Below are 27,335 nucleotides of genomic sequence, written 5' to 3' on the forward strand. Positions count from 1 at the left end.
CCCACGGCGGGGGCCGGCGCTGCGGCCGTGGAGCCCCGGCCCGGTGCCCCCGGGTGCCGCTGCCCCCCCCCCAGCCCGTGGCGGCCCCCCCCGGCCCGGTGCCCCCGGGTGCATCTCGGATCCGGGGCACAGCCCGGTGCGGTGCCCCAGTTCCCCCCAGTGCACAGCCCAGTGTCCCCAGTGCACAGCCCCAGTGCTCCCAATGCCATGCCCCAGTTCCCCCCAGTGCACAGCCCAGTGTCCCCAGTGCAGTGCCCCAGTTCCCCCCACTGCACAGCCCCAGTTCCCCCCAGTGCACAGCCCAGTGTCCCCAGTGCAGTGCCCCAGTTCCCCCCACTGCACCGCCCCAGTTCCCCCCAGTGCACAGCCCAGTGTCCCCAGTGCACAGCCCCAGTTTCCCCTACTGCACAGCCCCAGTTCCCCCCAGTGCACAGCCCCACTTCCCCCCAGTTCAATGCCTCAGTGCCCCGAGCGCACAGCCCCAGTGCCCCCATTGCAATGTTCCCAGATCCCCCAGTGCCTCCCAGTGCAATGCCCCAGTTCCCCCCAGTGCACACCCCAGTGCCCCCAGTGCAATGCCCCAGTGTACCCAGTGCCCCCCCCCGGGACCCCCGCCGGGCCCCTGCACAGCGCCGCCCCCGCCCTAGGGGGCGCCCTCACCCGCAGCGCCCCGGTCACGCCCCCATCCTGACGCCACACCCTCCCGCCCGCCTCGGCGTGCCCCGCCTCCCCGCCCGCTCTACCGGCCTGCGATTGGCTGTGCGGGCTGTCAGTCGGAGAGCGGCGGGTCGCGATTGGTCGAGCCTGCAGGCGGGGGCGGGGGCGGGGAGGAGGAGGAGGAGGAAGCGCGGCGCGAGGTCCCGGATGTGAGTGGGGCGGCGGGGCCGGGAGCCGGCCGGGAGCGCGGGCGTCCATGGAGGGGGCGGGCGGGGCCGCGCCGGTGAGGGCCGCGCCGGGGGCCCGTGTGCGGGGGCGGTTCGGGGGGGGCCCGGTCATGAGGGGCAGTTGTGGGGGGCAGCTGGGGCCCGGTTATGGGGTGGGGGCGGTGGGGGCCCGGTTATGGGGGGCCTGTTATGGGGCGGGGGTGGCTGTGGCGGAGCTGGGGCCCAGTTATGGGGTGGGGGGGGTTATGGGGGAGCGGGGGGCCCGGTTATGGGGGGCGTGTTATGGGGCAGGGGTGGTTATGGGGGCTCTGGGGTCCCGGTTATGGGGTGGGGGTGGTTATGGGGGGAGCTGGGGGCCCGGTTATGGGGCAGGGACAGTTATGGGGGGAGTTGGGGGCCTAGTTATGGGGTGGGGATGGTTATGGGGGGCTCTGGGGGCCCAGTTAGGGGTAGGGGCAGTTATGGGGGCTCTGGGGGCCCAGTTATGGGGTGGGGGTGGCTATGGGGGGAGCTGGGGCCTCAGTTATGTGGGTGCTGGTTACGAGGGGGGCTGGTTGTGGGGCATCAGGGCACCTGGTTGTGGGGGGCTCAGTTATGGGGGAGCTGGGGGACCGGTTGTGGGGTTAGCGGGAAAGGGGGATTTGGGTGAGGCCCGAAGGGAGGGCGCAGGGGTGGAGCGATGGCAGGAGAGAGGACGATGCCCGGCGCGGAGGGGAAGGGCCCGGAGACGAGAGGGCTTCACTCCGCCTGTTCCCCTCTCCGGCAGGTTCACTGTCACCACCGGGATGGATGACTTAAACCTGCACTACAGGTTCCTGAACTGGCGGCGGCGGATCCGGGAGATCCGCGAGGTGCGAGCCGTCCGCTACCAGGAGCGCTTCAAGCACATCCTCGTGGATGGCGACACGCTCAGGTAACCCGGGGCCGGGGCCGAGCCTGGCCGGGCTGGGCGCGCGGAGGCGGGACTGGCGGGGCCGTCAGCTCCCCTTGCCTTTGCTGCAGAGGGACGGAGCGAGGTTTCTAAGCTCCCGCCGGCCATCGCCGTGCTGGATCCGTCCTTCCCCGGCCTCTGAACGGCATCTGCTCTGGGTGTCGCGTCAGCGGAGCTCCGAGGTGGCCCGTGTCCCCCGCGGGGTGCCCTCCTCCTGCGGGCGCGCGGCGCTGGGCGTCGAGGTTCCCGGGAGCGAGGCGGAGGGAAGATGCTCTCCTCCGTGCTGGACACCAGGGGAACGTGCTGGGGAGGGTGGCGGGGTCTCCCGGGAGCCAGAGTGATGTGGGAGTCTGGGGAGGCGCCGGGGCAGAGCGGGAGCTGGCGGGAGGGTCATGGCTGTCTTTCGTCCGCTGCCCCTTCGTGTCCCGTGCGAGGCGGTGAGCGCTTGGCCCCGAGCTGGAGCGGGTGACCGGTGTCCCCGCTTTGTCCCTGCAGTTATCACGGGAACTCGGGCGAAGTCGGCTGCTACGTCGCTCCGCGGCCCCTGACCAGAGACAACAACTACTTCGAGGTGAGTCGCCTCGGGGCACGGAGCGACCCGGCAGCGCCCGGCCTGCGCTGAGACCTCGTCCGTTTGCTCCTGAGTTCCTCTGCTAGACGATTTAAGGCCCGAGGGTGCTGTTTGGGGGACGGATCGGTCCTGAGCGCCCGTCGCGTTGCGCCTGCACTGCAGAGCGTCCTCGGTGTCGCCCTGCAGGTGTCCATCGTGGACAGCGGCGTGCGCGGGACCATCGCCGTGGGCCTCGTGCCTCAGTACTACAGCCTGGACCACCAGCCGGGCTGGCTGCCCGACTCCGTGGCGTACCATGCCGATGACGGGAAGTGAGTGAGGGCCCTCGCGACCCGGGGAGCGGCCTGGGGGTTGTCTGTGTCCCCTGGAGCGGCCTGGGGACAGGGAATGGATCTATCCAGCCCCCTCGCTGGCGCAAGCGAGGCTCAGGGGGGCTGTGTCTCCTCCTTGCTCTTGCTGCCGTTACCAGGGGATAACGGGAGGGGGAAAACGTGCCCCGGCATCTCCCGTGTGCCTGGGGGGGCTGTGCCGATCCCCGGGCCGGGCCGCACCCGACGCGATGCCGCTCCTCTGACCCCGCAGGCTTTACAGCGGCCGAGCCAAGGGCCGGCAGTTCGGCACCAAGTGCAGCTCCGGGGACCGCATCGGCTGCGGCATCGAGCTGGTCTCCTTCGAGGTGCAGACGGCCCAGATCTTCTTCACGAAGAACGGGAAGAGGGTGAGAGCCGCGGGGCTCCTCTGCTGGCCCTTCTCCTTGGGGTTATTTTTAGTCTGCTGGGGCTGGAGTTTGCTTTGAACTGGGGCAGGCAGCGAAGCTGTGGCAGTGCCACCCGAGTCGGCACCGCAGAGGCAGCGTGAGGTGTCCTTACACCGTCCCCAGTCACCGCTGTTCCTGAGCTTGGTGGCTTTTTGCCCCGCTTTCCCTGCCGTGCTGCTGTCTAGGGCGGAGGTTTGAGCTCCCAGAAGCAAAGGAGATGTTGAAACAGCCCCCGCGCTGCAGGGCTCGATGCCCCGCGGCCCGGGCTGGCCGCGCGGTGCAGACCCTCGCTGCCCTCCCTCCGCAGGTGGGCTCCACCATAATGCCGCTGTCCCCCGACGGGCTCTTCCCGGCCGTGGGCATGCACTCGCTGGGCGAGGAGGTCCGGCTGCACCTCCACGCCGAGCTGGGCACCGAGGAGGATGACAGCGTCATGATGGTGGACAGCTACGAGGACGAGTGGGGACGGCTGCACGACGTGAAGGTGTGCGGCACGGTGAGTGAGCCGGGCTCCGGCACTTCCCTTTGGGCAGCGCGCGACGGTTTTCCCTCCGCCCTCCCGCCCCGAGGGCGACGGCGCAAAGCCGGCAGCTCGCTGACCCCCGTGTGCGCTCGGGGTTCGCGTCGTCCCCTGCACCGGGAGGGACTCGGGGGCCCTTGGAGGGATCGGCCCAACACTCGAGCGTGACAAGATCAGAAATCTCCTTGCTGGAGTCTGCGGCTGGGAGGCAGCTGGGTTTCGTGCTGTCGGGGCCCAAATCGGAGCACGTTCGGGCTCTGTGGGCAGCGCATCTGTGTCTAGTCATCTCCCCCCGAGCTGCGGTAGCTTGTTTTGCTGCTGTCCCCGTCGTGCCAAAGTCCCCGTCGGTACCCAGCACCCCTCGAGCCCAGCGTCCCGCTGCGCTATTGAGCGGAGCGAAGAACAAACGAGCGCACCGCGGGGGAGGCGTGGGGAGATGCCCGCAGCGGAGCGGGCCTCGAGCAGCCTCAGCCTCTTCCCGGCCTGAGCGGAGGCGGGCAACGCTGCTCCGTTGCTACTCGAGCTCCTCTTGGATCTGCAGGGCGGAAGCTCTCGCTTTAACGCGCAGCGGACTCGAGGTTGGTCAGGATTTAGGGCCTTCTGTGATCTTTCTACCAGTCCTCTCGGGTCCTGCGAGTGTTTGCACGTGTGTTTGTTTGAGCTTTGCTTGGTGCCGGCCTTTACCCAGCCCCGTCAAAGCCCCGGGGTGGCTGCAGCCGCCCAGAAAGCGCAGCTCTCCCCTTCCCCGGCACGCCCAGAGGTGTTTTCCCAGGCCTGAGCGCGAGTGCGGCTCGGCTAAAACATGCGTCTCGCAGCAGCGCGTCTCCTCTGCCTTCCCGTGCTGGGCTCGGCTCTGCTTGGAAGCGCTCCCGAGCCGTGAAAATGGGTCATTTCCCGTGGACGGAGCGTCTGCAGCCCTGAGCGATCGGGCCTGCTGCTTGTTTATCTGCTGCAGATCTTGGTGTGTTTTTCCCTCGCTAGCTAGAAAGCTTCCTGCCCCCTCCCAGAGCCGGGAGCCGAACCCGGGAGCGCCGCCGCCTCGGCTCCCGCCCCTCCCTTGGACCAGCACCACTGCTGCCTGCCGACGCCTCGGGGCTGAGCTGGAGCTCCGGAGCGCGTGAGCCTGCTGGCTCATCTCGGCCGCCTTCCCGGGGCCGCCTGTCCCTGGGGCCCAGCGGGAAGAGAGCTCGGAAGGGCTCCAGGAATTGCGCCGCTCCACCCAGCGCCGGCCCAGCTGCGGCTCCGCGGACGAGCCGGGCCGCGAGCTCGGGGCTCCTTCGCCGGGGCAGGGCAGCGCCGAAGCGTCCCCGCCGCCTCCCCGGAGCCCGGCGGCCACGGTGACATCCGTGTGACGCGGGGAGAACGCGGAGCCGTGACACGGAGCAGCTGGCTCCCACCTCGCAGCCGAGCCCGGCATCCGGCCGTGTACGTGCGCCCGGGCAAGGCCGACGTGCACACGGCAAGCGATGGGAGCCAGCCCCGGCAGTGCCCGGGAACGGCTCCCTCCCGGCCTGGCTCCGAGGGGACCATCCCGGGGGAGCATCCGTAGCCGCTTTGCAGGATTGGGGCCGCCCTGCCGCGCTCCAGCCCTGTGCCGGGAGCCTCCTGGCACCCGCGGCGCGGGCTCAACCCTGCGGGGCAGCAGCAAGCTGATCTCGGGGTGCGTTAGGATCCGCAGAGGGGCGAGTTGCTTGCTCTCGCCCCGCGACTGGTGTGATCTGGGATTCGTATCCTTTTCCCGGCAGCGCTCCTGGGCCCCGAGGGCCCGGGGAGCTGCGGGTAAACGGGGCAGGGTCCAGTCACGTCCCTGTTGTCCCTGTCGCTTTTGCAAGCGGGCAGCGGGCGCCCGGAGCGCGGAGGCGGCGCCGGCTTGGCCCCGGGGCTGGTGACGGCTCAGTGGCCCCCCCGGGAGCCGGCTCTGCCTCTCGCAGCCCCTTCGGTCTAGCCGAGCCCTTTGCAAAAACAAACCCCAGCCTCGAACCCCCTCCAAGTCTTAAGAGCTTGCAGCTGTGCGCGGCCGGGGCTCGCAGCGAGGGCCGGCTCCGCGCGAGGGTGTGCAGCGAGCCGAGCCGCGGCCTGGCCTGGCCTGAACTCTTTGATCCCGGCGCCGCGCCTGGGACGGATCTGCAATCCTGGGCCCAGGGCCCTTTTCCATCCTCCCCCACTCGCTGCGGACAACAGCTGGCTGCGGAGGGAGGGCCGGAGAGACGGGCGAGGGCCTCGCTGCCCCTCGCGGCCGGCGCTCGGGGGGCCCTGCCTGCGCTCGGCCTGGCCCCAGCCCCTCGCGTCCCCCCCCAGCTCCTCGTGCCGATCCCCCCGGCTCCGGTGCCGCCGTCGAACGGTGCCGGCCGACGTTACGGGGCTATAAACAGAGGCTGGTGCGTTCCTGGGAGCTGGCTCCCCCCCGGCATCTGATGCCGCGCGGCTTGGCGGGGTCGGGGACGCCTGGGTCCGCATCCCCGGGCTGCTCCGGGGGCCGAGCATCCTTGCTCCGTGCCTCAGTTTCCCCACTTGTAAAGCAGGGAGTGGTTTGCCTGGGGAAAGGGTGAGGATCGTTCACATCCCCGGGGAGAGCCCGGCCTGTGCTGGGGTTACCGCCGCGGGCTGGAGCCGCCTTTCCCTCCGCTCTCGCGTGCTGTGGCCGGGTCGTTGCGGCCCCCCGGTCGCGGCCCCCTCGGCGACGGCCGGACCTCGCGCTCGAAACGAGCCGCCCCCGCGGCCGGACGCCGCGTCCCGGCTTATCTCCGAGCGGGGAGACTTGCCCGGGTTTCTTGGCTGGGACGGCGCGTCCCGCCTCGGCCGCTCGAAGCCGTCGCCCCCGTAAACCGCGGCGAGTGCCGGCTCCGGGGCGGGGGGGGAGCCGGGGCCTGGGTTTGCCCCCGTCGGCCTCGCGAAGCCCTCGCTGCCCGCGCGGCTCCCGCTGGCAGGAAACGAAGGCGCCCGGGGGAGGAATGCGAGTTATGCGCCTTCGCGTGATCCGGCTCCCCCGCGGAAACGGCCGCTCTGCCTTGGGGCGGCTCCCGCGCGCCCCTCACCCCGGCGTCTGGGCGGCTCCAACTGCAGCCGCGTGCGTGCCGTGGGGCAGCTCGCGCCGTCACCTGTCCTCGCCGCCGGAGCTTTGCGTGAGCTCCGGGTTTTGTTTAACTTTTATTTCAAGACTTGGCTATTTTTTTTTTCTTTTTCCATTTTTCCTCTCCGGCAGGGGAACATTTTTTCGGACGTTCCTCCCCCGGGGTTGTTCCGCCTCGGATCGGCTCGTTCCGCGGCCTGGCTCCTCCGGAGCCGCGCGGCCTTTCGCTCGGGGCGTCCGCGGAGGCCGAGCGCTGCCGAGAAGCCGGGAGCGAGCGGAAAAACGCGGGGGACAAAAGCGGCCGCCGGCGCGGCCGGGCTGGAATGCGGCCGCCGGCCAAAGCAAACCTCGTGACGCAGGGCCCGCCGCGGGAAGCCGCCCGGCCCCGAGCCGCGTAAACATCCCGGCCTCCCAAAAAACCCCGCTCGGAAATCCCCCCGGCTTCCCGGCGCGGCCGGGGAGGAGGCGGCGGCCCCCCCTTGGGTGCCCGGCCGGCGGTGGCTGGGGGGGCTCGGGGGTCCCGTGGTCCCGGCGGTGGCTGGTTCCCCTTGTCCCCCCCCCCGGTTTGGGACCAGCGCCCCTCTGCCGTCCCCGGGGACCTGGCGTCTCGCCCCGGGGGGGTCGGGGGGGCCACACTCACGCCCCTGTGCCCCCCCCCAGCTCCTGGAGTACGTGGGCAAGGGCAAGAGCATCATCGACGTGGGGCTGGCCCAGGCCCGGCAGCCGCTCAGCACCCGCAGCCACTACTTCGAGGTGGAGATCATCGACCCCGGCGAGAAGTGCTACATCGCCCTGGGGCTGGCCCGCAAGGTGAGGGGGCGCGGGGGGGCCCCGGCGTCCGGGCTGCCCCCCCCCCGACCCTCCTCTTCCTCCTCCTCCTCTCTCTTTGCCGCAGGATTACCCGAAAAACCGGCACCCCGGCTGGAGCAGGGGCTCGGTGGCCTACCACGCTGGTGAGTGCTTTGAGGCCGGGCGCTGGGGGGGGGGTCCTAGGTGCCCCCCATCACCCGGCCGCTCCCGGGGGTCCCGCTGGCCGCCGTCCCCCTCCCCGCGGGCCCCGGCGTCCCTCCCTCGCTCGCCGCCCCCCCCCGCGGCCCGCAGACGCGGTTTGTTGCTGTTGTTGTGGTTTCGCCCTCCCCAAACCTGGCCCCCCCCCGGCCCCCCCCCTCCCCGGCCACCGCCCAGGCCGAAATGTCAGCGCCTGCCGGATGCTGGCGCCCGGCCCGGGGGGGGCTCAGCCCTTCGGCCTCCTCCTCCTCCTCCTCTTCCTGGAAACCCTTTCCCAGCCCCTCGGGGCATCGCGTCCCTGGGAGCCCAAGCCGTCGCTGGGCCGGGGGGGCCGGGGGGGCGCCGGGCCCGGTGGCATCTCTCGCTCCCTGCCAGACGACGGGAAGATCTTCCACGGCAGCGGTGTCGGGGACCCCTTCGGGCCCCGCTGCTACAAGGGCGACATCATGGGCTGCGGCATCATGTTCCCCCGCGACTACATCCTCGACAGCGAAGGTACGCGGGGGCCTGGGGTGGGGGGGCTCTGCCCCCCGCGGTGTCCCCCCCGCCCCGGCTGAGCCCCTCTCCGTGTCCCCCCCCCCCCGTTCCCAGGGGACAGCGACGACACCTGCGACACGGCCGAGGTGAAGGCCAAGCCGCGCGGCGTCAGGAACGTCATGTACCTGCACCAGGAGGAGGAGGAGGAGGAAGAGGAGGAGGAAGATGACGGCGAGGACATGGAGCAGGAGCACGAAGGCAAGAAGGTGGTGGTAAGAGCTCGGCCGTGCCCGGGGGGGGGGCAGGATTGGGCCCCCATCTCCCCCCCCCAGCCATGCGTGGCCTGACTTGGGGGTCCCCCTCGTGCTCCTGGGACCCGGCCCCCGTCTGTGGGGCACAGCGGAGCCCGGTGCCAGGGCTGGGGGGCCGATGGCCCCGCTCCGTGCCCATTCCCCCCCACCCCGAGCACTGGGGGTCTCCCGATTCGCCCCCAAACGCCCCCCCGGCTCTGTGCCCCCCCCCCAGGTGTTCTTCACCCGCAACGGGAAGATCATCGGCAAGAAGGACGCGGTGGTGCCCGCCGGCGGGTACTTCCCCACCGTGGGCATGCTGAGCAGCGGCGAGAAGGTCAAGGTGGACCTGCACCCGCTCAGCGGCTAGGCGGGGGGGCCGCGGGGGGGCTACGCGGGTGCCCCGCCGCCCTGCTGCCCCCCCCCCGTGCCCCCCGCCAGCCCTTCGCACTTTAACGCCTCTGCCCCGTGTCCCCCGGCCGTGGGGCACCCCCTTTTCCCCGGGGTTATCGCGGGGGGGCACCAATCCCCCCCCCCCGGGGCCCTCACTGCCTGCCCGTGCCCCTTTGCAAGGGCACTGGCCCCCTCTAGGTCACGGTTCCCCCCCCAGTGCCCCCCCCCCAGGGCACGGGGCAGAGTTAAGGGTCCCGATTTGCCCCCCGCCACCCCCTTCATGGTGTCACTGTTACCCCCCACCCCGATTTTGTGAATGTAAAATGCCCCTCTGGGCCCCCCCAACCCCTCGAGGGGCAGTGCCCCCCCCCTCCTTCCCCAGGCACCCGCCCCTGCCCCTGCGGGGGGGGGACACGCTGCCTGGCCCCCCCCGGCCCTGTGCTAGGGGCAGGGCTGGGCCCCCCCGGGCAGGCGCTGAAAGAAGGAGGCTCCGAGACGGTTGTTTTCTCTGTTGGCATTTGCACATGGTCGGACAAGGAGGAGACGGGGGGGGGTCCTCGCGTCCCCCCCCCACATCGTGATATAGCTCGGTGCCCCCCCCATATATAATATATATATATTAGAGACGTCTGACTAAAGCTCATATAAATCCTTTCTTACACAAAAATAGAGGCTCTCTGCTTTATTAGCACCCGGCTGGGCGGCGAGGCCCAGCCGCGGCGTGGGGGGGGGCCGGCCCTGGGGGCTGCCCTCCCCCGGGGGGGGGGCAATTTGGGGGGCAGCTAGCCCTTCCCGGGGGGGCCCAGGCAGCCCTGCATCCCCCCCCCAATCCATCCTAGCCCCCTTCGCACGCTGCCTACGTTCCCGGTGGGTGGGCAGGAGCAGCCCGGGGGGGCCGGCGGCACGGCCCCCCCCCCCGCCCCGGCCAGGGGGGCCGCTCACTTGCGGTGGGTGCCCAGCATGACCTTGGTGATGAAGGTGACGATGGCGGAGGCGGGCTGCTCGGGGTCCAGCTCGGCGAAGAGGTGGCAGGCGTTCTCGCAGGGGGCCCCCGGCTTCTTGGCCACGAAGCCGAAGATCCTGGCGGCGGGGGGGAGGGACACGGGTGGCGGCGGGGACCTGGCGCTGGCCCCCAGCCTGGGGACCCCCCCCCGGGGCGGGCAGCCACGCGGGGGCCCCTCCGCTACTTACTTGGAGGTGGTGCCGTCCGGGTTCGCCCACCTGCGGGCAAAGAGGCTCGTTAGTGGGGTGCTAATTAGCCAGGACCCCCCCACACTTTGTCCCCCCCCCCAATGGTACCTGCGGTCCTGGGGGTCCGTGTTGCAGTAGGTGACGTTGCTGACGGGGTAGTGACGCCGGAAGAAGAGCCTGGGGGGGGGACGATGGGGTGGGTGGGGGGCAGGTGGTGCCCCCCAGTGCTGCAAAGGGCCCCCCCAAGGGTGATGGGACCTGGGGGTGCTGCAGGGATGGGGGGGGGGAGATGGTACCCAAGGATGATTGTACCTGGGGGGGGGGATGATACTGGGATTGGGGGGGTTGGTGCCCAGAAGGTGATGGTACCTAGGGATGATGGTACCTAGCGACGATGGTACCCAGGGAGTGATGCTGGGATTAAGGTGGGGTTCGGGGCCCAGAGAACGACGGTACCCGAGGATGATGGTACCCAGGGCTGCCATCAGGGTACCACGTCCTAGGGGTGGTGATGCTGGGACTGGGGGGGGGCTTTGGTGCCCAAAGGATGATGGTACCCAAGGATGGTGGTACCCCAAGGATGATGGTACCCCAAGGACGATGGTACCCAGGGACGATGGATGGTACCAGGAGGTGATGCTGGGGGTGGGGTTCGGGGCCCGGAGGCTGCTGGTCCCCAGGGATGCTGGTGACGGCGGGAGGGTGGTACCCGGGCGGGGGGGGTGATACCCAAAGGGTGGTCCCCGGGGGGGGGGCAGGAGGTGATGCCGGGGGTGTCACTCACTTCCGCTGGCTGTCGGTGAGGGTGATGCCCTGCGCGGACACCTTGAAGTGGACGGTGCAGGCGGGCGGGCGGGGGCTGGCGGCCAGGACGGTGCTGGTGGCCTTGGCCACGGCCTGGGGCCCCGTCAGCGACTCCGTCTCCACCGAGCTCAGGTACAGCACGCTGCAGGCTGGCACCGGGCGCAGGCTGGCACCGGGGGGGGGGGGGACCCCCATCCCTGTACCCCCCCCGTCCTGGTTCCCCCCCCCCCCAAAATCGCGGTACCCACCGGCTCCCTGGCGCAGCAGGTCAGCGGCCGTGCTCATGTTGGGGGGCACGGGCACCTCCAGGCTCTCCTCCAGGGGGTCTGCGTTGGGGGGGGGGGGGACAGGCTGGGCCTCCCCATGGCCAGGATGCCTGGGCCCCCCACCCTGGGCTTGGGGGGGGGAGAAGGGGACCCCCCCCCCAAGAGGAGGAAGACTTTGGGGGGGGGGGTGACAGGACACGTGGGGTCCTGGTGCTCCTGAGTGAAGGGTGCAGGGGGCCGGGGGGGCACCCCACAGCAGGGAGGCTGGGTGCCCCACACCGGGGGGGGGGGCACCGGGCCCCCCCCCCACCTACCTTTGCTGGGGATGCGGAGGGCGCAGGGCAGGGAGATGGGGGTGATGGAGTGCTGCAGCACCAGGGCGGGCAGGCTCCCTGCGGGGGGGGGGGGGGCGTCAGGGGGCTCCCCAGGTCCAGGACACCCCCAGGCCCCCCCCCCCCGGCTCCAGGCCCCCCCCTCACCGAAGTGGGGCTCGTTCTGGCAGCCCTTGATCTTGACGCCCCGCGGCCCCGTCTCGATGAGGAAGTGCCGCACCAGCTGCTCCTGGGGGTCCCCTGCGGCGCGGAGGGGGCCCGGCTCAGCGGCGGCCCCCCCCCGGACGCCTGGGCCCCCGCTGGGCACAGGGCACCCGAGGGTGCTGGGGGGGGGGGCACCAGGATGCCCTGGGCTCAGGGCAGGGGGGGGGGGACACAGGGTGGCCCAGGGGAGATGTCTGGGGACATTGGGGGGGTGTTGGGGACACCTGGGTGTGGGAGGTGTTGGGGACCATGGGGGGGGCAGGGGGTCCAGGAGCTGCTGGGGGACACAGGGGGCTTGGGGGGGTGCCCAGAGCTTGGGGAGGGTCTGGGGGCACCAGGGTGCTGGGGGGGGCTGGGACTTGGGGAGGGTCTAGTTGCACTTGGGGGTCTGGGGGGGGTGCTGGGGCTTGGGGAGGGGCTGGGTGCATGGGGGGGCCCAGGGGGGTGCCTGGGGCTTGGGGGGGGGGGGTCTGGGTGCACCAGAGGGCCTAGGGAGAGTCTGGGGGCACCAGGGTGCTGGGGGGGGGGGGGGGACTTGGAGAGGGTCTAGTTGCACCTGGGGGCCTGGGGGGGTGCTCAGGGCTTGGGGAGGGTCTGGGTGCATGGGGGGGGTCCGGGGCTTGGGGGGGGATCTGGGTGCACCGGGAGGGGGCCCGGGGGGGGTGCCCAGGGCTTGGGGGGGGATCTGGGTGCACCGGGGGGGGGCCCGGGGAGGGTCTGGGGCTCAGGGAAGGTCTGGGTGCACCCAGGGGCTCAGGGCCGTGCCGGGTTGGGGGGTGGTGGTGACACGAGCACCCAAGGGTGCCGGGGGGGGGCGGGGGGGGGTCCCTTACCCTTGCCGTGGGTGACGCAGTTGGGGGGCGGCGCGGCCACCTTGAGCGCCAGCCCGTAGGCGCCCTGGAAGGAGTTGCTGTCGCGGATGAGGAAGGCGCCCGGCTCCTTGGCCTTGAGCAGGGCGATGGCTGCGGGGGGGGGGGGACAGCGGTGGCCCTGAGCCGGACGCCTGGGCCCCTCCGCATCCCCCCCCCCCCCAAAAAATATCCCCCCTACCTTGGTCCCGCGAGAGGCCGGGTTTGTACCAGAACTTGGACGTGTCCTGCACAAACCGGACGGTGCTGGGCGCCTCCGGCCGGGGGGGCTCGGGGGGGGCCGGGGGGGCCGGCGGGTGCCGCTTCTCGGGCAGGGGGGGCTGCGGGGCCGGCGGCTCGCAGTACGCGGCGGCGGGCGGGAAGGCGGGTGTCGGGGAGCCCGGCGCCTCGCCGCCGTCGGGGCACCCTTGGGTGCTGAGCGGGGGGCTGCCGGGGGGGCTGCGGGCCGGGGGGGCCGGCGGCTCTGGCGCGGGGGGGCTGGCGGCCGGGGCCCACCGCAGCGAGCTGGGGCAGTCGGGGCTCCCGCGCCACGGCCCCCCCTCGCCCGGGCTCCTCCGCTCTGCGGGGGGGAGAGATGGGGGGGGTCGGGCGCCGGCCGGCCCTGCTAGCCCCCCCCAACCTGCACTAGCCCCCCCCCGTTGCCCTGCTGTGGCTACCGGACCCCCCCCCCCAAAACCCCCACTAAACCCTTTGCAGCCAGTAGCCCTCCAACAAGCCCCCACTAGCCCCACTGCCTCCCATTAAGCCCCCCATTAACCCCTCGGAGGCCAGTAGCCCCCCCCAGGCCCCCACTAGCCCCTATATGGCCACTAGACCCACTAATAGCCCCTCTGTGGCCACCAGCCCCCCCCCCGACCCTCATTAGCCCTTTTATGGCCACAAGCCCCCCCCCGACCCCTATTAGCCCCTTGGTGGCCACCAGCCCCCCCCAGAACCTCAGTAGCCCCTTTGTGGCCACTAGCCCCCCCTCCAGCCTCTCACTAGCCCCTCTGTGGCCACCAGCACCCCCAGACCCTCAGTAGCCCCCTGCAGCCACCAGCCCCCCCCCCGACCCCTATTAACCCCTCTGTGGCCACCAGCCCCCCCCCCCAGACCCTCATTAGCCCCTTTATGGCCACAAGCCCCCCCCCCAGACCCCTATTAGCCCCTTGGTGGCCACCAGCCCCCCCCCCCCAGAACCTCAGTAGCCCCTTTGTGGCCACTACCCTCCCCCCCCCCCAGACCCTTATTAGCCCCTTTATGGCCACGAGACCCCCCCCCCAATCCCTATTAACCCCCTATTAACCCCTCGGTGGCCACCAGCTCCCCCAACCCTCACTAGCCCCTTTGTGGCCACCAGCCCCCCCAGCCCCTCAGTAGCCCCCCTGTAGCCACCAGCCCCCCCCCCAGCCCCTCAGTAGCCCCTTTTTGGCCACCAGCCCCCCCCAGCCCCTCAGTAGCCCCTCGGTGGCCACCATCCCCCCCCCAGACCCCTATTAGCCCCTTTATGGCCCCCAGCCCCCCTCCCCAGACCCCTATTAGCCCCTCTGTGGCCACCAGCCCCCCCAGACCCCTATTAGCCCCTTTATGGCCTCCAGCCCCCCCCCCAGACCCCTATTAGCCCCCTGTGGCCACCACCCCCCCCAGCCCCTCAGCAGCCCCCCCCCGCCCTGCAGCCCCCCCCCCCCCCCCCGGCGCCCCTCACCGTGGGGGCCCGGCTGCCCGGGGATGCCGTAGCCCTCGCGGGCCTCCAAGCCCGGCGCCTCGTAGCCCAGGCGGCCGCAGGCGGGGGGGGCGTCGGGGGGGCCGAGCCGGGGCGGCAGCAGCAGCAGCGGCGGCGGCGGCAGCACCCAGCCGGGCCCCGAGCGGCCGCAGCGGGGGCAAGCGGCGGCCTCGAGCCCCTCGGCGGCGGCGGCGGCGGGGGGGGGCGGCGGGCGGGCGGGGCCCCCCCAGGGCTCGGCGCCGCGCTCCAGCCGCAGCCCGTAGAAGGCAGCGGCGGCGGCCGCCAGCCCCTCGCCGCGGCCCCGGCAGTCGCGGCACGGGCAGAGCGGCGGCGGCGGCGGCTCCTCCGGCGGCGGCCGCTCCCGGCAGCCGCAGCCCGGCGACTCGGGGCAGCCGGTGCGACCGGGCCGCCGGGGCTCGGGGCTGCCGTCGGCGCGGCGCCGCGGGCCCTCGGGGCTGGCGGCGCCCGGGGGGGGCGGCGGGGGGGCCGGGCGGCAGGAGCAGCGGCGGCGGCAGGGCCGCGGCGCCGGCGCCTCCTCCTCGGGGCCCGGGGGCTCGGCGGGGGGGAAGCCGAAGCCCCCCAGCAGGCGGGCGAGCTCGCGGCGCTCGGCGGCGCTGGGGGGGCCCGGCTCGCCCGCCGCCCCCCCCGGCCGCTTCTTCTGCACCCGGGCGTAGGGGCTGCCGTCCAGCGGCCCCCGCGTGTGCGACAGCTCTGCGGGCGACAACGGGGCCCCCCCGGGCTATTGCCACCCGCCCTTTGCAAGGCCGGGTGGGGGGGGGGGGGCCCGGCTTGTGACCCCCCCCCCAAAAAAAAATAGCTAGCCGTGCGGGGGCCCCGGCGTCCGGGCGCACCTTCCAGGCTGTCCTCGTGGCGCGCGTTGAAGCCCTCGTACGAGTCCCAGCGCACGGCCGGGTCCGAGATGCCGTAGTCGACGGTGACGGCGGGGCCGTTGCGCAGCGGGTCCCAGCCTGGCGACGGGGAGCCCCTGGGTGCCCGGCCCGGGGGGGCTCGATGGTGCCCCCCCCCCCCGGTGCCCCCCCCCCTCACCTTTAATCTTCTCGGGGCTGGAGGAGAAGACGAACTCCACGCTGGCCTCGAAGGGGAAGCGCTCGTCTGTTGGGGGGTGAGGGGGAGCTGGGGGGCAGCACGGGGGCTCTGCGCCCCCCCCGCGCCCCCCCTGCACCCCATCGTCCTCCGCCCGCCCCCCCCCGGCGCCCCCCCCCCCACCTCGCCAGGCCTCGTCGAGCTCGTCCTTGCCGAAGCGGAGGCGGGTGCCGTGCACGGTGCAGGTGTGGAACTGCACCCGGAAAACCACGGCGCGCTCGGCCCCGCGGCTCTGCTTGTGGTAGCATTTCACCTGGGGGGGCACGGGGGGGGGATGTGAGCACGCACCCAGGGACGCGGCCCCCCCCCCGGCGGCACGGCCCCCCCCCCGGCGCCCCCCGCTCACCATCACGTCGCCCTTCAGCAGCAGGGCCGGCTCCAGGGTGATGCAGAGGCTCTGGGTGCTGGAGGTGCAGCTGCGGGTGCGGGGGGGGGTGAGGGCTGGGGGGGCCCCTGCGCCCCCCCCCTCCCCGGCCGGGCCGTACTCACTAGACGCCCGACGTGTAGACGAGCTGCATCGACTGGTAGATCTTCAGGAAGGGCTGGAAGCCTGGGGAGGGGGCCGGGCATCAGCTGCGCACGGGGGGGGCCTTGCACGAGGGGGGGGGCGGCCTTGCACGGGGCCGAATCGGCCCCCCCCCCCCCCCCGCGCACGGAGGCAAGTCCCCCACTGCAGAGCCAGGGCTGCGTGTCTGAGCACCCTTGCACGAGCACGCGGTCTTGCACAAGCACCTTTGCACGAGCACAGCACTGCACGAGCATCCTCGCACGAGCACACGAGCACGCAGCCTTGCACGAGCATCCTTGCACAAGCACATGGCCATGCACGAGCACAGCACTGCACGAGCATCCTCGCACAAGCACACGAGCACGCAGCCTTGCACGAGCATCCTTGCACAAGCACATGGCCATGCACGAGCACAGCACTGCATGAGCATCCTCGCACAAGCACACGAGCACGCAGCCTTGCACGAGCATCCTTGCACAAGCACATGGCCGTGCATGAGCGCAGCGCTGTACAAGCGTCCTTGCACAAGCACACAGCCTTGCACGAGTGTCCTCACACAAGTGCATGGCCATGCACGAACACGGCACTGCACGAGCATCCTTGCACGAGCACATGGCCTTGCACAGGCATACAGCCTCACACAAGCATAGTCTTGCACGAGCACACAGCCTTGCACGAGCATCCTCGCACAAGCATAGTGCTCCACAAGCATCCTTGCATGAGCAGCCTTGCACGAGCATCCTCGCACAAGCACACGGCCGTGCACAAGCACAGCACTGCACAAGCATCCTTGCACGAGCGTATGGCCTTGCACGAGCACCTTTGCACAAGCACACGGCCGTGCATGAGCACAGCGCTGTGTGAGCACCCTTGCACGAGCGCGTGGCCTTACACAAGCACATGGTCTTGCACAAGTACACGGCCTCGCACGAGCATCCTTGCACGGCCAGCTCACCCCGGCCCGCAGAGGTGTGCAGGCCGCTGAGGGCCGGCGGGGGGGCCACGGTGCGAGGCCGTGCGAGGCCGTGCGAGGCGTGCAAAGCCGTGCAAAGCCGTGCGAGGCCGTGCGAGGCGTGCAAGACACTCACCGGCGCCGGGCTCGAAGCCGGGCAGCGCGGGCACCACGACGTGGTGCAGGAACAGGGTGTCGCTGTTCATCTTGATGCCGCCCGAGAGCAGCCCGCTGAAGTAGCTGATGTACCTGGGGGGGCCGGGGGGGTGCTGAGCACCCAGCACCCCCCAGCACCCCCCCCAGCACCCCCCCAGCACCCCGCTTTCCAGCATCACCCCATCATCCAACCACCCCCCCACCCTGCGACCCCCCCAACCACCTCAGCATCCTGGGATGCAGGGCCTGGCCCCCCCCCACCTGCCCCCTGGGGGGGTCCCCGATGGGGGTCCCCACACCCAAAGCGCCCCCCCCCGGCACCCACCTGCGCTGCGAAGGCTGCAGGGCCGCGGCCACCTTCTCCTCGCAGAACTTCCTCATGGTGAGGGTGCCCAGGGCCTGGTCGGCGCTGGGGGGGGGCGTCAGGGCACCCGCGCCCTGCCCCCCCCCGGCCCCCCCACCCATCCCGGCCCCCATTCTGCCCCCACAGCCACCCCAAACCCCCTGGCCCCCCCCAGCCATCCCAGACCCCCCCATAGCCCCTTCTGCCCCCACAGCCACCCCATAGCCCCCCTGACCCCCACCCATCCCAGACACCCCCATACGCACCCCAGAGCCCCCCCAGAGCCCCCCATACCCACCCCATAACCCCCCCTTGATCCCCACCCATCTCAGACCCCCCCAGACCCTCTTCTGCCCCCATACCCACCCCATAGCCCCCCTGACCCCCCCATCCCAGACCCCCCCCATGCCCCCCATACTCCCTTCTGCCCCCATACTCGCCCATAACCTCTGCCTGTGCCCCCCTGTGCCCCCATATCCTCCCGGCCCCCCCCCGGCAGCCCGTGCCCCCCTGTAGCCCCATACCCCCGTGCCCCCCCCGCCCCGGACCTGGCCGAGATCTTGCTGTAGTGCATGTAGGCCGCCACGATGACGCCCGTCTTGCCCTTGCTACCCTGGGGGGGGGCACAGAGGGGTGTCAGGGCCCCCCCCGCGCTCCCACCCATCTCCTGCCCCCTCTGGGAGCCCCCCAGCACCCCCAGCACCCCCCAGCACCCTCAGTGCCCCCAGCACCCTCCGGGAGCCCCCCAGCACCCCCAGGGACCCCCAGCACCCCCGTGCCCCTCTCATCCTGCCCCCCCAGCAGCCCCAGGCCCTCCCTGCACCCCCCAGCACCCCCGGTCCCCCCAGTGCCTCTGTGTCCCTATTGCCCCCAGCACCCTATTGCCCCCAGCACCCGCTGTATCCATCTCTCCCAGCACCCCCAGTTCCTCCCAGCACCCGCTGTATCTGTGTCCCCCAGCACCCCCAGGTCCCCCCAGCACCTCTGTGCCCCCATAGCCCCCAGCACCCACTGAATCTGCGTCCCCCAGCACCCCCAGGCCCCCCCGGCACCCCTGTGCCCCCAGTCCCCCCCAGCACCCACTGTATCCATATCCCCCAGCACCCCAGTCCCCCCCAGCACCCGCTGTATCCATCTCCCCCAGCACCCCAGTCCCCCCCAGCACCCGCTGTATCCATCTCCCCCAGCAACCCTGGTCCCCCCCACCACCTCTGTGCCCCCATTCCCCCCCAGCACCCCAGTTCCCCCCAGCACCCACTGTATTCCTGTCCCCCAGCACCCCCAGTTCCCCCCAGCACCCCCAGGCCCCCCCCCCAGCATCTCTGTGCCCCTATTGCCCCCCAGCATCACTGTATCTGTGTCCCCCAGCACCCCAGTCCCCCTCCCAGCATCCCAGTAACCCCAGCACCCGCTCTATCTGTCTCCCCAGCACCCCCAGGCCCCCCCCCAGCACCCCCAGGCCCCCCCAGCACCTCTGTGCCCCCATGGCCCCCCAGCACCCACTGTATCCGTGACCCCCAGCATCCCCGGTCCCTCCCAGCACCCCAGTAGCCCCAGCACCCGCCGTATCCCTCTCTCCCAGCACCCCTGCCCCCCAGCACCCGGTGCCCCCCCCGGTGCCCCCCCCGGGCGCCCACCTTGCAGTGCAGCACGGCCACGTGCTGGGGGTGCGCCCGCAGCCAGCCCTCCACGGCCTTGCAGATGGAGCAGAGCCGGTCCAGGGGCGGCGCGTGCAGGTCCGGCCAGCCAAAATCCTGCACCTGGGGGGGGGCGCGGTGTCAGCCTGGACCCCCCCCGGGACCCCCCCCACCTTGGGGACCCCCCCCCCCGGGACCTCCCCCCATCGCTCACCTTGGGGTTCAGGCGGGCGATGTCGCGGCGCTTCTCCGACAGGTTGAAGAGCTGTGGGGCAGCGGCGGGGGGGGGGTCAGCGGGTCCGGGGGGGGCACCGTGGCCCCCCCCCGGCGCGGGGCGCACCGTGTACTTGTCCTGGTGGCGGGAGGTGAGCATGTGGGCCACCTCGCGGAGGTGCGCGCGGTAGCGGCCCTCGTCCAGCGCCGCGGGGAAGAAGACGGAGATGATGCGCTCCGTGATGTAGGTGAGGTCGAAGTCGAACTTGCGCTCCATCACCTGGTCCAGGCTGAAGCTCCTGGGGCGGCGGGGGGGGGGCGTGGGGCGTGGGGGGGGCCTGCCTGGGACCCTGGGCCATAGCACCCCCCCCGGCCATAGCACCCACCCTGGGGCATTGCACCCCCCCCTCCCCAGGGCCATAGCACCCACCCTGGGGCATTGCACCCCCCCCCCCAGGCCATAGCACCCACCCTGGGGCATTGCACCCCCCCCCAGGGCCATAGCACCCACCCCAGGCCATAGCACCCACCCTGGGGCATTGCACCCCCCCCCCCAGGGCCATAACACCCACCCTGGGGCATTGCACCCCCCCCCCGGGCCATAGCACCCACCCTGGGCCATAGCACCCACCCTGGGGCATTGCACCCCCCTCCCAGGGCCATAGCACCCACCCCGGCCATAGCACCCACCCTGGGGCATTGCACCCCCCCCCAGGGCCATAGCACCCACCCCGGCCATAGCACCCACCCTGGGGCATTGCACCCCCCTCCCAGGGCCATAGCACCCACCCCGGCCATAGCACCCACCCTGGGGCATTGCACCCCCCCCCAGGGCCATAGCACCCACCCCGGCCATAGCACCCACCCTGGGGCATTGCACCCCCCCCCCAGGGCCATAGCACCCCCCCCGGGCCATAGCACCCACCCTGGGGCATTGCACCCCCCCCCCAGGGCCATAGCACCCACCCTGGGGCATTGCACCCACCCGGGGGCATTGCACCCCCCCCCCGGCGATAGCACCCACCCCGGGGCATTGCACCCCCCCCCCCAGGGCCATAGCACCCACCCTGGGGCATTGCACCCACCCCCCCCAGGGCCATAGCACCCACCCCAGGGCCATAGCACCCACCCCGGGCCATAGCACCCACCCTGGGGCATTGCACCCCCCCCCCAGGGCCATAGCACCCACCCTGGGGCATTGCACACCCCCCCCCAGGGCCATAGCACCCACCCCGGGCCATAGCACCCACCCTGGGGCATTGCACCCCCCCCCCCCCCCCGGTGCCCCCCTACCTGGGCAGGGTGCTGCGCTGCCTGGCGGAGTTGAGGGACTTGGTGGAGCCCTGGGGGGGCAGAGCGGGGGGTCAGGGGGGGGCCCGGCCCCGGGGGGGGTCCCGCGTCCCGGGGGGGGACGGGGATGGGGATGGGGGGGGCACCCACCAGGTTCTCGCTGCGCCGCGCGGGGGCCGTGTTCCTCCTCTGGGGGCAGAGAGGGCCGTGGGGGGAGAGCGGGCGGCCCGGGCCCCCGCCGTGGGGCGCGGGGGGGCCACCCCATGGGTCCAGGGTGCCCCACGGTGGGGGGGGACGTCCCTGTGCCCAAGGGGACCCCACGGCGGGGGGGAACGTGTCCCCCCCCCCCCACGGAAGAGGCCCCCCAGCACTCACCAGCTCAGGGGGGGGCAGCGCTTGGCACGGCGACGTCACCTGGAAAGGGGGGGGGGTCACCCCGAGCGGGACCCCAAAGTGGGACCCCAGCCCCACAGCAGGACCCCATAGCGGGACCCCATAGCAGGCCCCCAGCCCCAGAGAGGGACCCCTGAGAAGAACCCCAGCCCCATAGGAGGACTCCAGCCCCACAGCAGGACTCCATAGCAGGACCCCAGCCCCATAGCAAGACCCCATAGTGGGCCCCCAGCCCCACAGTGGGCCCCCAGCCCCAGAGAGGGACCTCACAGTGGGCTCCAGCCCCACAGCAGGACCCCATAGCAGCCCCCAGCCCCATAGCAGGCCCCCAGCCCCAGAGAGTGACCCCATAGCAGGCCCCCAGCCCCACAGCAGGCTCCCAGCCCCAGAGAGGGAGCTCAGAGTGCGCTCCAGCCCCGTAGCAGGCCCCCAGCCCCACAGCAGGACCCCAGCCCCAGACAGGGATGCCATAGCAGGACTCCAGCCCCATAGCAGGCCCCCAGCCCCATAGCGGAACCCCTGAGCAGGCCCTCAGCCCCATAGCGGGATCCCTGCCCCATAGCAGGACCCCTGAGCAAGCCCCCAGCCCCACAGCAGGCCCCCGACCCCACAGCAGGATCCCATAGCAGGCCCCCAGCCCCACAGCAGGACCCCATAGCAGGCCCCCAGCCCCATAGCAGGCCCCCAGCCCCGCAGCAGGACCCCATAGCGGGCCCCCAGCCCCATAGCGGCCCCCTGAGCAGCCCCCAGCAGGAGCAGGGCCGAGCCCCCCGCGGTGCCCGGGGGGGGCACAGAGGGGCCCTGTGCGTGCGGGCGCAGGGGGGGCACAGAGGGGCTCTGTGTGCGTGGGGGGGGCACAGAGGGGCTCTGTGCTCGCGGGCGCGGGGGGGGCCCGGGGGGGGCGGCGCTGGCGGCGGGCGCAGGCCGCACACAGGCAGCAATTGATGGCGGCGGGGGCGAGGGGGGGGCCGGGGCTATATATAGCGGGGGCCGGCGGCACAGAAGCGTCCCCCCCCCGCTCCCCCCATAGCGGCGGGACCCCTCGCTTTACCTGGGGGGGGGGCGGGAGGGGACAGTCCTCCGTCCCGGGACCTTCGCACTCCCTCGCTCCTGCCCTGCCCGGGCGGACGCCGACCCCGGCCCCCCCCCGGCTGGCTGCGTCCCCCCCCCGTTGCCCCCCCCCCCCCGGCCCCGCGGTTTGTCCAGCTGCAGCCGCTGGCCGGGGGCCAAAGCAAACGTTGCACAAGCGCCGCAGGCCGGGGGGGGGCCGCGCGGGGGGGTCTGCGTGTTCCCCCCACCCCGGGGGCTCGGGATCAGCCGGGGGGGGCACATGGGGACCACGCACCCCCCCAATGTCCCCCCCGATAGTCCCACCCCGGTGCTGTGAGCTTCCCCGGGACAGTGCCGCCCCCCCACTGGGTTCCCACGAGCCCGGTGACCCCGGGACCAGCCTGGGACCTGGTGGGGACAGTGGGGGGCGGGGTCACCCCCCCGGGCTACCAACCCCCCCCCTCGGGCAACCAACCCCCCCCCTCGGGCAACCGAACCCCCCCGGGGCAACCGACCCCCCCCTACCTTGGCCTCGCATCGCTTGTGGCTGGCGATCTTGCACACTGCGGGGACGAGAGGGGTGTCAGGGCCCCCCCGGGCAGAGCAGCGTGTCCCCCCCCCCGGCCCCCCCCGCGTCACCTCTGCAGAGCAGCCCCTGGGCCTCGACGGGCTCCTTGCAGGCGGCGCACGCCCTCCTCTTCCTCAACGCCTTCTCCCTGAAGCTGTGCGGCTCCGGCGCCTGCCCGCCCTGCGGGGACGGGTGCTGGTGGGCGCGGGCACCCATGGGTGCTCGGGGCTCTGCCGCGGAGCCGGGGCCATGTGGAGGCACCCACGGGTGCCCGGGCATGCAGATGCATGGGGGTGCGTGGAGGTGCGCTGCACCCATGGGTGCCCAGGGCAGGAGGATGCATGGGGGTGCATGGAGGCACCCATGGGTGCTGGGGCAGGCAGATGCATGGGGGTGCATGGAGGCACCCATGGGTGCTGGGGCAGGCAGATGCATGGGGGTGCATGGAGGCATGCTGCACCCATGGGTGCCCGGTACATGGATGCATGGGGGGCACAGAGGCACTCTGCACCCATGGGTGCCCGGGGCTCTGCCACGGAGCCAGGGCCACGCAGAGGCACCCATGGGTGCTGGGGCAGGCGGATGCATGGGGGTGCATGGAGGCGTGCTGCACCCATGGGTGCCCGGTACATGGATGCACGGGGGGCACGGAGGCACTCTGCACCCATGGGTGCCCGGGGCTCTGCTGCGGAGCCAGGGCCATGCAGAGGCACCCGTGGGTGCCAGGGCAGGCGGATGCATGGGGGCACGTGGAGGCACGCTGCACCCATGGGTGCCCCACATGCAGGTGCACACGGAGCCGCAGAAGCAAACGCTGCACCCCTGGGTGCCCCGAGCCGCCGGCCGTGCCCGGGACACACGGACACAGGGACACACGGACACAGGGACACAGGGACACACGCAGCACGCGCCCGGGCCCCGTCCTGCCCCACACCGACCCACGGGGCGAGGGAAACTGAGGCAGGCGACGGGACAGGGCTGGGGATGAACAGCCCCGCGCTGTCCCCTGGGTGCTGCGTCCAGCCCCCCCGGCCCGTCCCTGTCCCCGTCCCTGTCCCCGTCCCCGTCCCCGTCGCGGCCGGGACGCCGTGTCCCGCTGCAGGAAGCAGGGCCGGGGCCAGGCCCGGGGGGGCCGCGGCCAGCCCAGGAAACGGGGCCCCGGGGGCAGGACCTGCCCGCCCCCCCCGCGCCCCCCCCGCCCGGTTCCCACGGCCCCGCCGCGCCTGGGAAAGGGACCCGTGGGAAACGGGGGAGCGTGGGAAAAGGGCTGGGAAAGGGGGGGGGGGACACGCGCAGCGCTGCAGCCCCCCCCCGGCAGCCCCCTCCCCACGCACCCCCCCCACCCCCCCCGGGCCCCCCCGCGTGGAACGGAGCCAGCTGAGACCTGGCCAACTCGTGTCGCATGGGGGGGGGCGGTGGGCGAGGGCGCCCCTGGCGGGTCGCGGCAGGACCCCCCCCAGGACCCCCGGTGGGGGGGGGGCAGGTGGGCGACCCCCACCCCGGGGGGGCAACACCGGGGCGGGGAGCAATACGGGGGGGGGGGCACAATACCGGGGGAAGGGGTAGTACGGGGGGGGCAATACCGGGAGGGAGAAAGTACTGGGGGACGGGAAGCACCGGGGAGGGGGGGGGGCAATACCGGGGGGGGGGGAGTATCGGGGGTGGGAGTACCGGGGGGGGGGCAATACCGGGGGAGGGCAATACCGGGGGAGGGGAAAGTACGGGGGGGGGAAGCACCGGGGGAGGCAATAGCGGGGGGGGGCAATAGCGGGGGGGGAGTATCTGGGGGGGGAAGCACCGGGGGGCGGGAAGCACCGGGGGCGGGGGGCAATACCGGGGTGAGCGATACCGGGGGGGTCCCGTAGAGCCCCTCGACGTGGCCCCCCAGGGATCCCCCCCCGCCCCCCGGGGCCCTACGTCACCGCCCCCCGGGACTCCCCCGCCCCCCGGGGCCCTACGTCACCGCCCCCCCGGCCCCCCCCCCGCCGCCGCCCCGTCCCGTACCGTGGCGGTGGCGGTGGCGGTGGCGTCGCGGCGGCCGAGCGCCCGCAGCAGCGTCCCCACGGCGCCGCGGGGCTTCATGGCGGCGGAGCGGAGCGGCCCCGGTCCCGGCCCCGGTCCCGGCCCCGGTCCCGGCCCCGGGGGCGGCCGCGCCAGCCCCGGTTTCCGCACACACAATAGCCGCTTCCCGTGCGCCGAGGCCGCGGCGGGGGCCGCCGGGGGGGGGCCGCGGCAGGGCGGGGGCCGGGCGGGGCCGCGCCGCCCCGCACCGCCGCCCGCTGAGGCCCCGCGCCGTCGTGACACCGGTGGCGCCCCGCACCGCCGCTTCCCCCCGCCGGCCGCCGGGCCCCCCCCCCCACCCCCCCGTGCCTCAGTTTCCCCGTCCATCCCCGTCACCCCCCCGGCTCGCACCCCCCCCCCAAAAAAAAAAACCCCGTGGGAGCCGGGGCGGGGGGCAGCGGCGGGGCCGAGGGGCCCAGGCGTCCGGGCCGCTTCCCCCCCCCGCCGGGGCCCGGAGCCCCCCCGGTACCTTCATGGCGGCGGGACCCCCCGAGCCGGGGCGGCCCCAGCGCTGCGGCCCGGCGGAGCGGCGAGGCTGCCGCTGCTTCCTCCTCCTCCTCCTCCTCCTCCTCCTCCTCCTTCCCCCCTTCTCCCTCCTTCCCTCCCTCCTTCCCTCCCTGCCGCTCCGGCCCCTCCTGCCGCCGCCCCGGGGGCACCGGCGCCCGTTAACCCCTGCGGCCCCGGGCAGGACGGGGTTAACGGGGGGGGGGGCAGCGGGGGGGCCGGGGTGCCCCACCCCGCCCCGCCCCGTCCAGCCCGGGCTCCATGGGCAGCGCGCAGCTCCCCAGGGCCCTGGGCCACCCAGCCGGCGGCAGCCCCGGGATGGATGGAGGGAGGGATGGAGGGAGGGAGGGAGGGAGGGAGGGATGGAGGGATGGGGTTTAGGTTGCAGGAACTGGGTGTGGGATGGAGGGATGGGGCACGGGATGGATATTCAGGGTACAGGATGGAGGGATGGGGTACAGGATGGAGGGATGGGTACAGGATGGAGGGATGGGGTACGGGATGGAGGGAAGGGGTACAGGATGGAGGGATGGGGTACAGGATGGAGGGATGGGTACGGGATGGAGGGATGGGGTACAGGATGGAGGGATGGGTACAGGATGGAGGGATGGGGTACAGGATGGAGGGATGGATACAGGATGAAGGGATGGGTACAGGATGGAGGGATGGGGTACAGGATGAAGGGATGGGTACAGGATGAAGGGATGGGGTACAGGATGGAGGGATGGGTACAGGATGAAGGGATGGGGTACAGGATGGAGGGATGGATACAGGATGGAGGGATGGGTACAGGCCGTAGGGAGGAGCTGGCTATCGCAGGGGCACCGGGCTCTGCACCTGCTCTCAGCTTTCCCAGGGGAATTTCCCCCTTTCCCCACCGCGTCCCGGGGGAGCCGGAGCGGTGCCGGCAGTGGCCCTGAGCGCGGTGCCGGGGAAACCGAGGCACGGGGGGGGGAGGGGGGGAAGCGGTGCCGGGGGGGCCGGCGGGAGCAGCCAGCGGCCGGGCCTAGCCGGGATCCATGCGGATGGCCGCCCCGCTGCCGCTCGGCTCCGTCGGCTCTTCCTGGTTCCGGCTCCGGCCGGGCCGTCGGCCTTGCCGCGACCGCGGAGCGCCCGGCTCCTCGCCGCCCCCGACACCCCTGCTCCGGGCGGCAGCGCCGGGGGGGCCCAGCGGGGGCTGCCTCCAAAAGTGCCACGAGCGTCCTCCGAGCCCGGGGGAGCAGGGGGTGTCCCGGGAGCGGGGTGGATATCCCGGGAGCAGGGGGTGTCCCGGGAGCAGGGGGTGCCCTGGGAGCAGGGGTGGATATCCTGGGAGCGGGGGGTGTCCCAGGAGCGGGGGGCATCCCAGGAGTGGGGGGACCCCCATCGGTCCCCACCACTGGGGGGGAAGTGAGCCAGGTTTTGGGCACCCCGATCCCCCCCTCCGGCTCCTCACTCCGCAGGGGGTCTGCGCCGACCATCCCCCTGGCCTCGGGGCTGCAGCCAGCCGCCCCAGTGACCATCCCCCTGGCCTCGGGGCTGCAGCCAGATGCCTCTGGCGACCATCCCCCCGGCCTCAGGGCTGTAGCCTTGCCTGGACGGCCTGGCGACCATCCCCCTGGCCTCGGGGCTGCGGCCTGGCACAGGCCTCACCTCCCGCCCCGGCCCGGCCCCCCGCGCTGCCCCGGCGCCCGGCTCTTCCCCCCCCCCCCCCCCCGCAACGCACCTGGGGCGGCCGCGGCCCCCCCGCGCCCCGGCTCCCGGGGGGCAGCGAGCAGCAGGGCCGGGCCCAGCACCGGGCGCCTCCTCCCCGGCCCATGGGATCCTCCCGCCGCCGCCGCCGCCGCTTATTATTTTCCCCTTCTTTTCCCTCCCTCCCAGCGCTTTTTTTTTTTTTTTTTCCTTCCCTTCTTCTTCTTCGGGATCTTGGAAACTGCCGTAAAAAACTCCACCTCCTCCCGGCCTCTTCCTCCTCCTCCTCCTCCTCCTCCTCCTGCGCGGAGGCTGCCAGGCGCCCGCGGCCGGTGCCCGGCGCAGGTGTCGGGGGTCCCGTCCTCGTCCCCGAGCTCGGGGGGCTCCTGGATGTCCCCCCCGCCGCGACGGGGGTCTTGAGCGATGGCAGCCCAAAACGGGGCTGGGTGCCGGCGTGCCAGGCGGCTGCATCCCGCCCCCGGCTCCTGGGATGGCTCGAGTTTGTGGGGACTCGATCCCCAGGCGGCTGCATCCCGCCCCCGGCTCCTGGGATGGCTCGAGTTCGTCGGGACTCAAGTCCCAGGCGGCTGCATCCCGCCCCCGGCTCCTGGGATGG

General features: G+C 72.8%; 2 protein-coding genes across 6 annotated transcripts; one reads left to right on the forward strand and one right to left on the reverse strand.

Moving 5' to 3' along the window:
- Positions 1–796: 796 nt before the first annotated feature.
- Positions 797–9,568, forward strand: SPRYD3 (SPRY domain containing 3). Of its 3 annotated transcripts, none has more exons than XM_064498753.1 (11): positions 797–866; positions 1,651–1,797; positions 2,311–2,386; positions 2,573–2,697; positions 2,969–3,104; positions 3,451–3,639; positions 7,394–7,543; positions 7,629–7,686; positions 8,117–8,236; positions 8,333–8,490; positions 8,744–9,568. In XM_064498753.1, coding segments are annotated over exons 1-11 (1,296 nt in total). In that variant the 5' UTR covers positions 797–864; the 3' UTR covers positions 8,879–9,568. The 3 variants fall into 3 exon arrangements, with proteins under 3 accessions (XP_064354823.1, XP_064354824.1, XP_064354826.1); XM_064498754.1 differs by having other exon boundaries at positions 8,333–8,484; XM_064498756.1 differs by having other exon boundaries at positions 827–940.
- Positions 9,569–26,919, reverse strand: TNS2 (tensin 2). Of its 3 annotated transcripts, none has more exons than XM_064498726.1 (27): positions 26,754–26,919; positions 22,555–22,663; positions 22,441–22,478; positions 20,848–20,886; positions 20,623–20,661; positions 20,476–20,525; positions 19,310–19,481; positions 19,184–19,234; positions 18,970–19,092; positions 17,881–17,945; positions 17,315–17,398; positions 16,970–17,082; positions 15,863–15,923; positions 15,720–15,789; positions 15,497–15,626; positions 15,317–15,382; positions 15,121–15,237; positions 14,252–14,980; positions 12,749–13,126; positions 12,532–12,660; positions 11,642–11,734; positions 11,477–11,554; positions 11,145–11,222; positions 10,877–11,045; positions 10,201–10,269; positions 10,093–10,122; positions 9,569–9,981 (listed from the first exon to the last, which is right to left on the reverse strand). In XM_064498726.1, the coding sequence occupies exons 1-27, from the start codon at positions 26,844–26,846 to the stop codon at positions 9,840–9,842; spliced, it is 3,315 nt and encodes a 1,104-aa protein (XP_064354796.1). In that variant the 5' UTR covers positions 26,847–26,919; the 3' UTR covers positions 9,569–9,839. The 3 variants fall into 3 exon arrangements, with proteins under 3 accessions (XP_064354796.1, XP_064354798.1, XP_064354797.1); XM_064498728.1 differs by lacking the exon at positions 26,754–26,919 and adding an exon at positions 25,014–25,145; XM_064498727.1 differs by lacking the exon at positions 26,754–26,919 and adding an exon at positions 24,488–24,722.
- Positions 26,920–27,335: the final 416 nt, after the last annotated feature.

The sequence above is a fragment of the Dromaius novaehollandiae genome, chromosome 28, assembly GCF_036370855.1.
Source record: "Dromaius novaehollandiae isolate bDroNov1 chromosome 28, bDroNov1.hap1, whole genome shotgun sequence".
NCBI classification, from domain to species: Eukaryota; Metazoa; Chordata; class Aves; order Casuariiformes; family Dromaiidae; genus Dromaius; species Dromaius novaehollandiae.

Excerpts from the sequence above, each read along its gene's own strand:
- SPRYD3 (XM_064498753.1), top strand. Across the intron at positions 1,798-2,310 it reads GTGGATGGCGACACGCTCAG|TTATCACGGGAACTCGGGCG; the intron begins GTAACCCGGGGC and ends TTGTCCCTGCAG. Across the intron at positions 2,698-2,968 it reads TACCATGCCGATGACGGGAA|GCTTTACAGCGGCCGAGCCA; the intron begins GTGAGTGAGGGC and ends CTGACCCCGCAG.
- TNS2 (XM_064498726.1), bottom strand. The coding sequence starts at position 26,846 with ATGGGCCGGGGAGGAGGCGCCCGGTGCTGGGCCCGGCCCTGCTGCTCG. Across the intron at positions 20,662-20,847 it reads CGCTGCCCCCCCCTGAGCTG|AGGAGGAACACGGCCCCCGC; the intron begins GTGAGTGCTGGG and ends CTCTGCCCCCAG. Across the intron at positions 17,946-18,969 it reads TGGCCGTGCTGCACTGCAAG|GGTAGCAAGGGCAAGACGGG; the intron begins GTGGGCGCCCGG and ends GCCCCCCCCCAG.